Genomic DNA, 13578 nt, shown 5'->3' on the forward strand with positions numbered 1-13578 from the left:
TTTTGATTATATTAACTATTAAAGACGACTTCGTTCGTATGTAATTATTTCCTCTATTATGATTTTTTAAGGTAAGTAGTAATTTTGCTTGTGAATCTTCTCTATTCTGATATTATTGGCTAACGATTTGTACCTACACTTGTATTTTATTATGTAGAGTGAAATCTAACTAACTCCTATTTTATCTTCCATTGACTTCACTCCCTTTAACGCCTTTTATCCAATTTTTTATTCTTTGTAAAAATTTTAATTTAATCGGAAATAATGGAAACCTTCGGTTATTAACATATACTGTATGTTAAAATGTAAAAAATATTATCGGTAAAATAAAACCAAATATATGTATAAAAATATATTAAGTAAAAATTTATTTGTCATCTATAATTTACATTTTGACATTTTAACTAATCACGTGATTTGATCACTTAAAGCTTTATAAGCTACTCGTATCATAGAATTAAATAGAAATAAATTAAATTATTTACCTATTTACACTTGAGATTGCACATGCCTTTGGCACTAGATAGACTAGTTCCTATAAATAATTAAAAAAAATACTCAAAATCGAAGCTATTTACAATTACCTAAAGAGAGCTAGTTACAAAAGTCGAGACATTATTTACAATTAAAATACAAATAAATACGTCAAAAGTACAGTTTGACTAGAATCAAATAAAATAAATTAAACAATTACTTAATTCAGTAATACTGGTCTTAAGCCTAGTGGAAAATTGAATAATTATATCACAATTTAGGAATTGCGTCATTAACGCTGATATACTTAAAAAATACTGATAAGGGATGTCCCTAAACTAGACACTAACTTAATTAAAATAAGATAAAATTAAGTACGGTAATAGGACGTAACATAACGAACAATATTTATCATTTCACAACTTCTTTTGGTCCCATTCTTATATCGATTGAATAAATAACTTAGGTCTATCATAATACTGCTTATATTTAAATCGATTTAACTATAAGACACATTGATCAGTCGTATAGTTATTATATATCTACGTCACAACTTTGTCTCTCACTACAGAAGCACAAGTCTTGATAAAAAGTTTTTTCCTGGAAGATTCTTAGTGTCTACTAAGCACTATAAATGTCTTCAATAGGAACCCGTCTAAATTCTTAAATACTTCTTCGGTTTTTACCACAAAGTCCTCCTCTTCTCACAAATGCATTTAGATCGATTCCACTTCATATTCTGGTTCCGCTATAACAATAAAAAATTAAATTCGATCTCGTTTCTCTATGTATTGTTGGTGAATAAAACAAAAAAAATGTTAAAGCTGTGTTGTAAGACAACGGATGTCAGTACGGCATTGAAAACGTTACACATCGTTAAGGAAATCAAAAATTAGATATTCAAAAGCTTTACGAATTGCTACTACTGTTGAACATCCATGCAAAAAAGGCAAAACAAATTTTGAAAAAAAAAAACATCGATACGAAAGCGAATGTTAAAATAATTGCGTAAGACTAGCATGCGTGCCGTTCCACACCTACGTTAGTGTTCACAGACATCCATCATCCTACGAACCTTCTTGAGGCAATTCCGCCTCTCCTCCATGTTGGGACATTGACAGGAGCACTTACGAGGATTATATACCCTCGGCGAGGCGCAGTCGCTGGCCGAAGAGGTGCAACAGCCGCAGCTCTCGTGCACTTCGAGGCTGTACGTCGAACACGTCTCCTTGTTCGTCTTTAGATTGTATATTCGAACCTGCACGAGATATCACTACAATTAATTGTCTATAACAACAATGACTAATGATGATTGAAAGCGGTGCGATCAAAACAATGATGAATGGGCCATTTTTGAGTCACATCAGTTATGTCATTATTATCGTTAAGGATTGCGCAAACGAGTAAATGGACAAGTGTGTCAAGGATGCACTTGAATCAGCTGAGACAAGCAGATAACAGTGGGTCTTTGATTAGTAAGATAAATATTGAAGTATCTTAAACTTACCGGGATCGGTTCTATCCTGGTCTTTGTTGCGACACACTGTGAGCCTGGTGCTTCGAAATCACAGAGGCCGACACAACGCTTGACCCAAACCCAGCTCGGACTAACCTGGGGAAATACGCTCACGTCAGTAAACCCATCTAAATATTCGGAAGCGGATTTTCTCACGCATTAATGACCACCGTCACGGACGTAAGCGACATTGTCCATATTAAAATATTTAAATATTTGAACCACAAATAGTTGATTAATATAACGATGCGGTATGTTTCAAGCTAATGAGTTTTATTAATGAAATTTTATCTATAATATCTTAGAGAAAATATTTGTTTAATTACTCGTGTACGGTGAAATTGATCGCGTATTTCTGTTATCAATTATATAAATTAAACGGATGATTTCATTGTATTGCGAAATAATATCATTGCCTATGCAATGATATGTAAAAGGTTACAATTTAATAAGAATAAATAATTAGTTCAATATTAAGATATAAAACTTACTTAGAGTAATTAAATATTATAAAAAAATAGTTATTTTTTGTTAATTTTTTTTTATTAAGATATGTGGAATACTTAAACTAAAATAGGTTAATTTTTGTTAATTAAAAAAAAATATATATATTAATTTTAGGTCATTAAAATTATTTATATAAAATAAATCCAATCTCACTTGTAAATATGAGCTCTGTAGCTTTAATTCCTGGAACACTTCTTTAGGTTCACCACATCTGGACTTTTCTATAAATTCATTCCTTCGCTGTTCCAGGGTACTGTTGCATGCCACTGCAGACAAACAATTCAATATTAGTTTCACAGACCAATACACATACTTAAGAAAAAAGTTGTCATTAAGTTATAAACGCACATGTAAACGGCCAAATATTGCATCAGCTATCATTACTGTAACAAACTTATACATATTTAAATGATATTGTGTTCTTAGGGAAATTTTAACCAGGAGACAAATATTTTCAACCTTGAAAAGTAATCCAGAATTTTAAATTGCCTCTTAGGGTCAGAGGTAAATCACCTTTTTTTATAAGGTCGCTCTCGTCAGCCTTCGGGAACTTCGGGTGATGTCTAAACCCGTTCACAGCCACAACAAAAACAAATAAGAAAAATATTCTCGCCATTATACTATCACTTCACTTCACTATTGCACTATATCAGAGTCACGGTCACCCGTACGTGTTGCGCCTTTGGCGGACTGGTGGTTAGTGGTGGTTGGCGCGACGGTTTTCTATTATAAAGCCTGAGTCAGAGAGAGTCACACACCCGTGTGGCAGGCTCGGCCGCACGCCGCGCCGTTGCGTCACGCTGCACAGCTGATACTACGTCATGCTACGCGACGCTTCGACGAAACGCAACGAGCTTTACCTTTGATTAAATGCGTGGAATTAAATCCGCATTAAAGGAATTCACCATTATTGATATCCCAACACAATCGCTTATTTTGATCTTTATAATAGCATGAAATTATTTGATAAGAGTATGAATTATTTTATTAGATTACCGTTTTCGATAGATATTGTGAGTTTTTTCAGATATACGGGAAAAACCACGGTAGATGCTTCGAAAATAAAGGAATTCGATAATTGATATCGATGATAAGTCTTGTCGACATTTTTATAACATTCGAATGACTTGAATAAAATTTATGCGATGACTATTCCTCAACACTTATATAGTATTGTGTCATTGTGAAAACTGCCGGCGCCTGATAGTCTTATCAATCATCATCGTCTGGTATATTACTTAGGTTCTTGATAATGCGTAGGTTTTGACGTCATTCTAAGTTAACCGAACTTTATCGAGATTGCCCTAAATCCGGCGCGTGCGGTTTCTTAAATTATAACCTAAATTCTAAATCTAGAACAAACCGTATAGCGGCCTTAATTTCTATCGTATTTTTGTTTTGAAATTGATTTCTTGTGCTTAATTGTAATTTAGTTTTATTTATTCATAAAAATCTATCCATTAATTATAACCATAAAGTTTAAAATTCGCAGTTTCTTATTAGCAGCTGATTTATAAGAAAGAGAATTTTTTTTACAAAATTATAATTTTAATCGTGTTTACTACTTGTATAATTAAAAACGTAATATACTATAACAAAGTAAAAAAGGTAAAAAAATATGTTTTACCTTTTTTACTTTATTATATATTATGTAACCGCCAGTAAACATATCTGTTCTCCTTGTTACAACGTTTGAACATATCAGGCACCTTTTCCTTATAATGTTTTCATATCCATATCTTTCCCCATAGAGAAAGAGATGAATTTTAAAAAAGTAAAACTCGGGAAATTCCCTTGGTTCCGCAATGTGTTTTAGGATCTTCGTGATTAATGCATTGATCCATGTCGAGTTGAAATTAACCTTTTTTGTTTTTAATTTCATTATAACGAAATATTACCTCTTTTTATATCTATAGCATAGCAAATTAGAACGGCAAAAGTCACATTCCAAATTCAAGTATTAAAACAAATATACGACTATTTTCTAGGCTCATATAGATTACCACATGTAACTTTAAACGCATTATGTTATATATTTAATAACGTAGAACGCAATTAGATATTTCTGCAATTAAATACATTGAATGTAGGTCAATTTATGGACAGTATTAATATTGTTTTTTTGTTCTTATAATATTTGATGTGTTATTTTGTGCTTATGCTAGAATTGTATCATTAAAATTACTATTTTTATTACTACTTTACTTTCGTTAGTTACTTTGCTAAGTTTTAGAATATTTAAATATGAGGAAGAACGAATTCAGAACACAAATTAATGAAATATCCATAGATTGTCAATCTATAGTATTTATCTTTTTTTATTAATTGATGTATTATTGTCTTTCGAAGCGTGTAACAACCTGTCTTATTGCCTCCACTGGTGAAAAGGTAAATGAGTGGAAGGATGGTTTATTTTTAGCTCCAAGAATCGCAACAGTCATGGGAAGTATTAGGTATGGAAAATTTTGTATTTCGCACTGCGAAACTATGGAATGCTTTGCCTGAGTCCGTATTTTCTGATATGTACAATGTTGGTGTCTTCAAATCCAGAGTAAACAGGTTTCTTATAGGTAAGCGTGCTACATCCTAGACCGTGTCGATGCTTAACATCAGGCAAGTCAACGGTCAAACGCTTGCCTATTAATTAAAAAAAAAAAAAATGCGAATTACAAAAAAATAAATCAATTATAACAATTTCAATTATGTGATGAATATTCGTCAAAGTGGGGTTATAGCACGTGCCTACTAATGATAAATCAAAGTGTCCGTCTGTCCCTGACTCTATAACCTCTTATCGTAATCATCAAATGATAAAAATCATTACTTCTCTCAATATGTCTCCAACGCATAATATTGCGTTATTTATATTTATAATAACGATTTTACTTAGTGTTAGTAACATATTACCAAACATTTTCCTTATAAAAACAGGTTAATGTTTCCAAGTTCAAATCTTTCCAAATGGGTTCTAGTTATTGGAATTTGCAGCGGTGCGAAAAGGTTTTATCTAAAAATAACTTATATTGTCCAATGTCATTGATTTTTATATTAATATGATTTAGACTTAAAAATAATTGGAATATAATATTTAACATTTTAAAAAGTTTTAACACTTTTTCTTCAACAATTGAGTTCGGGATATAAAATTCTCAAGTGAATTTTGATGCAATGACTTTTCCTCCTGGATTTGAAATTAGCAGAATGAAAAAAGCAATAAAATGATTTAAATATTAAACATAATAAAAAAAAACTAAATGAATGCAACACATATTCTATGAAACAATCGATAGGTTAGATGGCACTAAGAACGTATGATGGTAAAAAAAGTATAGCAATTACTACTTACTATATAATTAGCGTAATATTTTTAACACCAGTTTTTAAAAGTACCTTTAAATTTTAGTTCATTCCAGCACAAAAAGTAAAAAACTTTATAATAGTGGAAATACTGTCACTTTTAAAGTCGTTGGGTATTGTCTCTTTAAAGATTTATTCTGTAAGAATAGACTCATCGCAGAACACGATCTTAAAATTTCAGAAAGTGATATGCGCCTTTGATTTTAATAATAATAAAATTTAAAGGATACACGTATCAAAATAGGCTTAAATCGGTTTTCAACATTTAAGTGAGACAAGAAGTGAGTTCTTAGAGAATAGCCCTGCTGTAAAAATTTGTGCATTGATAATTATGTTTTTTTTTTTTTTATAGAATAGGAAAGCGGACGAGCATATGGGCCACCTGATGGTAAGTGGTCACCAACGCTCTTAGACATTGGCATTGTAAGAAATGTCAACCATCGCTTACATATCCAATGCGCCACCAACCTTGGGAACTAAGATTTTATGTCCCTTGTGCCTGTAATTACACTGGCTCACTCACCCTTCAAACCGGAACACAACAATATCAAGTATTGCTGTTTTGCGGTAGAATATCTGATGAGTGGGTGGTACCTACCCAGACGAGCTTGCACAAAGCTCTACCACCAGTAGATTATGGTTTATGTATATGTTTATGGTTAGCTTATTATAAATATAAGCTATAACTTAAAGCGTGCTTGGTTTGTTATTGTTTTAATTACTTTTTATTTGTATAAAATATACAGCAAAATACTAGGATCAAATTCAGGCTAGCACTAGCTGTACTTTCAACTGCTTCAATTGAGTTCAAAATACACCTCAAGGTCGGCAGTGAAGGAGTTTATGTTAAGGATGCAAATTTGCCACATGTGTATTCCACCAATTCGCATAGGAGAACAAAAAAGGAAAAAAGAGCGGCAGCCCAGCAGTAAGATGTACAGGCTGATACTCTCTAGCTAATTTGTATATTTAAGCGTTTTCGTATATCGTCGTTTCACTGGAAACCATGCAATAAATTATTTACTGGAATTGGGATAACATTATTATAATTACTCCACTTATGTTAGAAAAACAACCCGGAACAAGAAACTTTCAACTGTAAATTAACTAACTAAATAGGAATGTTTTAGCGATGTTTTAATAATTTCACCGTAATTGTACGTGAAAACACGAACTTCGCATATAAAACGGTTACGCGAAAACCCGACATAATATGTGAAAATATATCAAAGAAAAACGACAAAAACTTTTCTCCGAACACGTCACACATGACGTCACCGTGACTAGTGAAAACGAAGCCTTACTTTGTGAGGATAAACAAATTACATTGTTAACAGCCAGGTGCTAGTTTGTGGTCTAATTCAACAGATGCAAAAATGTTTAATCAAGTTTTGAAATCGTTACATTAAGCATTGAAAAAAATGTATGATGTATGATACTATATTTATATTACTGGTAGTAGGGCTTTGTTAAGCGCGTCTGAATAGGTATCACCCACTCATCAGATCTTCTACCGCAAAACATCAGTACTTGGTATTGTTGTCTTCCGGCTCGAAGGGTGAGTAAGCTAGTGGTACAGGCACATGGGACATAACATCGTAGTTCCCAAGGTTGGTGGCGCATTGGCGATGTAAAGGATAGTTAATATTTCTTTCATCGCCAATATCGAGGCGCGGTGGTGACCAATTAACATCAGGTGGCCTGTTTGCACGTTGGTAACACAAAAAAGGTTAGTTTTGACTGTAACAGAAATTCATCACTCTTTGATGAAAGCAAGTCATCTGTAGTGTCAGTAAAAATATGATACAATATTGATTCAGAATGATACTTCGGAAATTCGTTGCGTTATCTAAATAAACGGTCACATATTTGCTTATTGAGTGTATTAACGCTATGACGAATACGATAACGACAATCGATGAACACTATCGCGATTTTTTTATTAAGTAGTTATTTTGTATAGGTCGCTTAAAACAAAAATGATAGAGAGGATACGTAAACGCGTAACGTGATGTGAACTGGTATTATTTATTTAAACTGAATGATTCTGATGTAGTAGCACTTATCGAGCGATTGTGAAATATTCAAACGAATTTTTTTGTCTCTGCCTTATAGATCTTCTTATGGAAGCTTAAAAAATCGGCATCTTATCAATTTTGAATATAAGTGTTATAAAGTACCGTACTTTGTACATATTTATATTATATAATAATACCTGTTGTTAAATTTAAAAAAAAATTGAACAATTAGTCAGTTAATGGATGATAATGTGAATTAATGGATCGCCTGGATCCTGGCTATTTCTTTGTTTTTTTTGTAAAATTTGTAAACAATTATAACACATGACAAAAACTCACTGAGTTTCTTTCGCCGGTTCTTCGCAGGTCATGGTTGTTTCTTTATCGAACCGGTTGTAGTTTATAATTTGACAATTAATAAGTACGTCTAAAGCTTCTATATTGAATAAATAAGTTTGAATTTGAGACGAAATTGCCCATTGGATGGAACTCATGGATATTAAACATAGATCGCGATTTCAAATCTGGGATCTGTCATACAAAAGTATTTATTTCACTGTCCATGACAGAAATATCGCTATTAGGCTGTAACAATTTTGATTCTTGTCGGTGTGTGAGTATATTTGTGTATATGCTTATTGAAATTGATACAAAAATGTAATACAGTAAAAAAAAATTCCGCTCATGCTTATAAATCAAATGCCTTTTAAAGCCTTTGTACACGAACTGTTGCTTGTAACGGTAAACGATGACGTACATATATAGCATATACGTATAAAGCCGATTTCAGGCTAATTTGTTAATCGAGTGGCTCACTTCCAACGACCTATTAAAGCTAGCAGGAAAACAAAAGAACAAAAGGTCAAGAGAAGTTGGATAGGTCGCTTATAACAATTTCCAAGTCACGACAACATATCAAAGGAAGTTCGTTGTATAAACATTAAAATGTATGAGGTATGCTATAATGTTTCCATTGAAAATTAACTGGAAAAGTGTTAATGTTTCAAATTACTTTATATTTTATAATTCCATTATTATATTATTTAATTACATCAATAATGCAGTTATGAAAATTTTCTTATATTTTCCATTAATGTGAAACGCCTCGACCCATTTACAAAAAGAGCAATGATTGATTTAAATTGTAAATTATTTATAAGTTTTAATATATTTATAGCACTGCTGGCCTAAGGTCTCCCGTTCTTTTTCAGGACGTTTGGAGCTTACTCAATACCCTGCTCTAATGCGGTGGATACACATGTTAATATCCATCTTAACATAATTATTGTAGTACACAAATGTGTACCAAAGCAAAGGTGCACTCCATATCCTTAAGCTCATAAACCGACAGAACAACAGTATACCAAGTGGAGAGGTTGAAGAACATAAAAAACACTGACAGTTGTCAGTGGAAAGTTTTCCCCACCCTAATCCGAGCTGCTACTTTTTTGACAAAAAATCTTTCTAATTGAGTTTGTCAGCACAACTCAAGATTTTAAGGTACAACCTTTAGAACAACGGAGCGGGTAATTTTATATTTTAAAATATAGTTTGGTTTTATCTACTTAATTGTTCAGTAAAAAATCGACTAATTTATAACTACATATTACATGTTTGTTTTAATGAAAAATCACCCAAGTTTGTGCATCATATTTTAACACCGAAATTCCGAATAAATTATGCGTGACCACATCATTAGTGCACACGTACAGAATACATTAATATAAAAAATAAATAATGGTATTTTTCTATTAACAGAGACACATACTAATGAGGAAGACATACCTTAAATTATTTGTATGTTATTGACTTAGCCTAGTTTAGAAATTATTGGCGTGATTAGATGTAGTACCGGGATCAGTTTTCTTATCGATAATGCCGCCAGCTCTTGGCTTTGGTGCGTCTTTACAACTCAACGTTAACCTGGTGAGCCCAGTGGAGCGGACATAACGCATGTAGGACTGTTGACAGAGTAAGTATTTTGTGTCTTTTATTATGCATACTTTCTTGGGAAGAGTAATCTTATACCATTATATAACTCATTATCATCGTTCAGACGAGCCGGTTGGCGTGGTTGGTAGATACTTGCCTTTTACGCCGAAGGTTGTGGGTTCGATTCCCACCCAGGACAGACATTTGTGTGCATGAAGATATCTGTTTGTCCTTAGTCTGGGTGTAATTATCTATATAAGTATGTATTTATAAAAGCAAAGTAGTATATGTAGTATATCAGTTGTCTGGTTTCCATAGCACAAGCTTTGTGCAATCTTAATTTGGGATCAGATGGCCCTGTGTGAAAAATGTCCCAGGATATTATTATTATTATTATCGTACGTTTAGAATTCAATCAATTTACTATTCTTATTATACTGTTCTGATGGCTTTCAGAGGCGATTTTTTTCGAAATAACACAGAAACCATCAAGAAAAGACTATTTATTCAATAGAGGCCGGCATCCCTACAGTGTTGCACATGTCCATGGGCGGTGTTAGTCAGTTTTCATCAAGTTAGCCTCCTGCCTTTTTGCCCCCTGTTACATAAATATAAATATATTATAGAATCTTGTGTATACTTGTCCTCGTAGAATACATACTTCAAAACTTCTTTAAATATTTACCTAGTATGACAATTTTGCGGATAACTATCCGTATTTTTAATAATTTGCACTGTTAATCTGACAATAATATTGCGGGAAAATATGAAGACATAACAAATTGCCTTAATAGAAAAACCAGAATAGAATGTGTTGTTATAACTTCAAGTGTTTTGAATATCGATATATTCATTAACAAAGAATTTATTATAGATGTCAATATTTGTATATATTTTGTGCACGGGATAACCCTATAAAATCTTATTGCAGGATAACATCAATGATCTCCGTATAAAGATTCTCCTTGTGAGAGAGTAGGTATATAATATGCCCGGGGAAGTATTTAATACAGATAATAAGGAAACTATTGGAAAAAATAAACACCTTGACCGCAAAAGCTATAATATTTTTATTGTTATTTAAGATAATTGCCATTAGATTAATTTATTGAGTTGATGTATTCTTAATTTACTGAGTTGTCATTCGTTTGTTTATAAGTTATATATAAATAGACTTCATTTTTATTATTCAAAATATTGTCCTTTCAAATATATTGTATGTGCATAATGTGCAGCTAATATTCGAAATATACGTTGTTAAAATATTGCCTAATAAGTATATACAAAAATATACTAGCTTCATTTGGATTAATTCTACTAACTTTTTTGGAGTTCAAAATTATTTTGATTATTAACACAAAAAGCACAATTTACCCCAAATCCACAACCTTCTCCTCAAAAGGGAGAGGAGGCCTTAGCCCAGCAGTGGGACATTAACAGGCTGTTACTGTTACTGTTACCCCAAATAAAGCTGGAAATGAAATCTAGGCACTGTCAACAAGATAGTTTCTTTTTGAACGGTTAACAATAACTTTAAATTAATTACTTTTTGAAATCGTGGACGGCTAATTAAGAACACAAAACCTCTTAACACGTATCACATTAAAAATAATTTATTAAATTACCAATTTATCTTTATTGTTAGTGATAATTTAATTAAATATATTCTAAAAAGATTTTAGTAACCCGCGTAGTTACCATTGTTGGTTATAACCATTTGGCATCAATGCTAACCGCGCCTCTCTGTGTTCATTTGTTACCAAAGGAACTCGTCGAGCAATCCTTCCAAAGAGCTGCGCCTCCACTAGACGTCGACTAATAGTTCTAGCTGAACCTGGACTTGTCCCAAAAACTTCGCTTTTTATAAGAACGGAACCCTTTGATTCTTTCTTAGCCATTAAGACTATCCTATGATCTTCTTAAGGTGTTTTTTTTTCTTGGCTTATTCTTTTTAGGAAAACATTAAGTCGTATTTTGCGTTTGAAATAATAAACTGCATTATAAACCATATTCTTTGAACAATAAAGATGATATGCTATTTTCCGAAACGGCCATTTACTTTCATAGAAATTAATAATAATTTTTAGCATAGTAGCATCGCAGCTTTTGCTTTTACCTATTTTGAGTCAAGAAATAATAGTTTCATGACAAGAAATTCAAGAATGGCGCCAAAATTAAGCAGAACGAGAACAAAAAATATTTATTTTTAAATTTTTTTAATTTATACCGCAAATGTGATAATGTCCTCAATTAGATGGCCAAGAAAACAAACGCAACACATAAGTAGCAAAGGTTTATCCTTATTTAAATGGGATAACTAAAATTTATTCTGTAAAAAGTTTCTATTACTACAAGGGAACTTAATAATAAACATAAAAATAGAGTAAGCATGTTCAAAGCTCTTCGGATATACTTGAAATATAGACTTGTCCATAATTAGTTGACCACAGCTGTATATATAACAGTCTCGTAAGAATGAATATATTATCGAACCTATTAATTAGCGCGATTACATCTTAGTTTATCCTGCTAAATCGACAATGATATCTATCGTCTTAACAGACTTTCAAACATTCAAAAACTGATCGAAATCGAAAAAACAACAAAAATTGATCGAAAAATTCTCTTTAATCAATTGTATTTTTATTTAAAATAAAAATTTAATAATAATACTAAACATATAGAAGATATAACCGAACAAATCATCGCATCTTTTCTTTAAACAGGCCATACTAGTTGAGGTTTAATTTAAACATTTTAATGAGTAATATAATAATAATATATACAAATAATCATATAAATTAAAACAATAAATAATAATTTATACGAATATTATAAATCTCAGAAACTATCCGTTTATTTAGAAAGGGTCTATAACTAATCGCTACGACTTAAAGTAACGAAAATTGTATTCGCAACGCAACGCGATTAAAATTTATTATATATCCCATTGATAGCTCACTGACATAAGAAATATATGATATAGACTGGATAAATTCATAAAACACTAGTTACTTCACGCGATTTCGTTTGATGGAGGAGCAGGTATTAGGTGCCCTCTGTTCACCTAAAAACGTGTATGCAAATAATGATCGGCAAAAACAAAGAAATACTCACTTTCGCATTATATTATTATTTAGGATTATAACCTTAACTTTATATTTATTTATCTTATTAATTATTAGAAGGGAAATTTTTTCATTTGTATAGGAAAACTGTCTCCAAAGGCTCAAAATCCAAAAAGCAGCCATTATACGTAAAGCAGGCAAGAATAAATTTGACAACATTCGTTCTTTTAGCTGCTTGTATCTATTATGTGTTGTTTCAGGGATCTAGAGTAATATAATATAGCTTTATACCCATGTCCACTGGCTGTGACCACGCAAATGTTCTCTATAAAACGATGATGTGATTTTATTTATACACTGCACGTATTCAAAATGTTATTCGGTAGAAAATCAAATAAATATACTGAAAAATGTGGAATTTTAATTGAGAAACTTATGCGGCTCATAATATATAGTTATCTTGTTCATTAATTAAGTGATCTTAAATATGAAACGACATTTGAGGGTCGGAAAATTGCGGGGGACTCATATTTTAACGATGAATCGACAATGTATTTAAGTTATTATGAAGAGTGTAGACATTCGTTTTAAAATATATATTAATTATTCTTAACATTTACGATATTCTTTTGACCACTTTCGGCCACATTTCGGCAGCCAGTCTAATTCGTATAAAGGTGTTCGTAAGCACAGGCACATTCTATAT

At 31.9% G+C, this 13578-nt stretch overlaps 1 protein-coding gene across 2 annotated transcripts; it reads right to left on the reverse strand.

Annotated features, from left to right (window-relative positions):
- Positions 1 to 343: 343 nt before the first annotated feature.
- Positions 344 to 3184, reverse strand: LOC126781750 (uncharacterized). 2 transcript variants are annotated; one of them, XM_050506783.1, is made up of 5 exons: positions 3011 to 3184; positions 2651 to 2763; positions 1982 to 2086; positions 1606 to 1732; positions 344 to 1222 (listed from the first exon to the last, which is right to left on the reverse strand). In XM_050506783.1, exons 1-5 carry the CDS (start codon positions 3111 to 3113, stop codon positions 1191 to 1193), a joined length of 480 nt encoding a protein of 159 aa, XP_050362740.1. In that variant the 5' UTR covers positions 3114 to 3184; the 3' UTR covers positions 344 to 1190. The 2 variants fall into 2 exon arrangements, with proteins under 2 accessions (XP_050362740.1, XP_050362739.1); XM_050506782.1 differs by having other exon boundaries at positions 1550 to 1732.
- Between the last annotated feature and the right edge of the window lie 10394 nt (positions 3185 to 13578).

This window comes from Nymphalis io, chromosome 4, assembly GCF_905147045.1.
Source record: "Nymphalis io chromosome 4, ilAglIoxx1.1, whole genome shotgun sequence".
Lineage (NCBI taxonomy): Eukaryota > Metazoa > Arthropoda > Insecta > Lepidoptera > Nymphalidae > Nymphalis > Nymphalis io.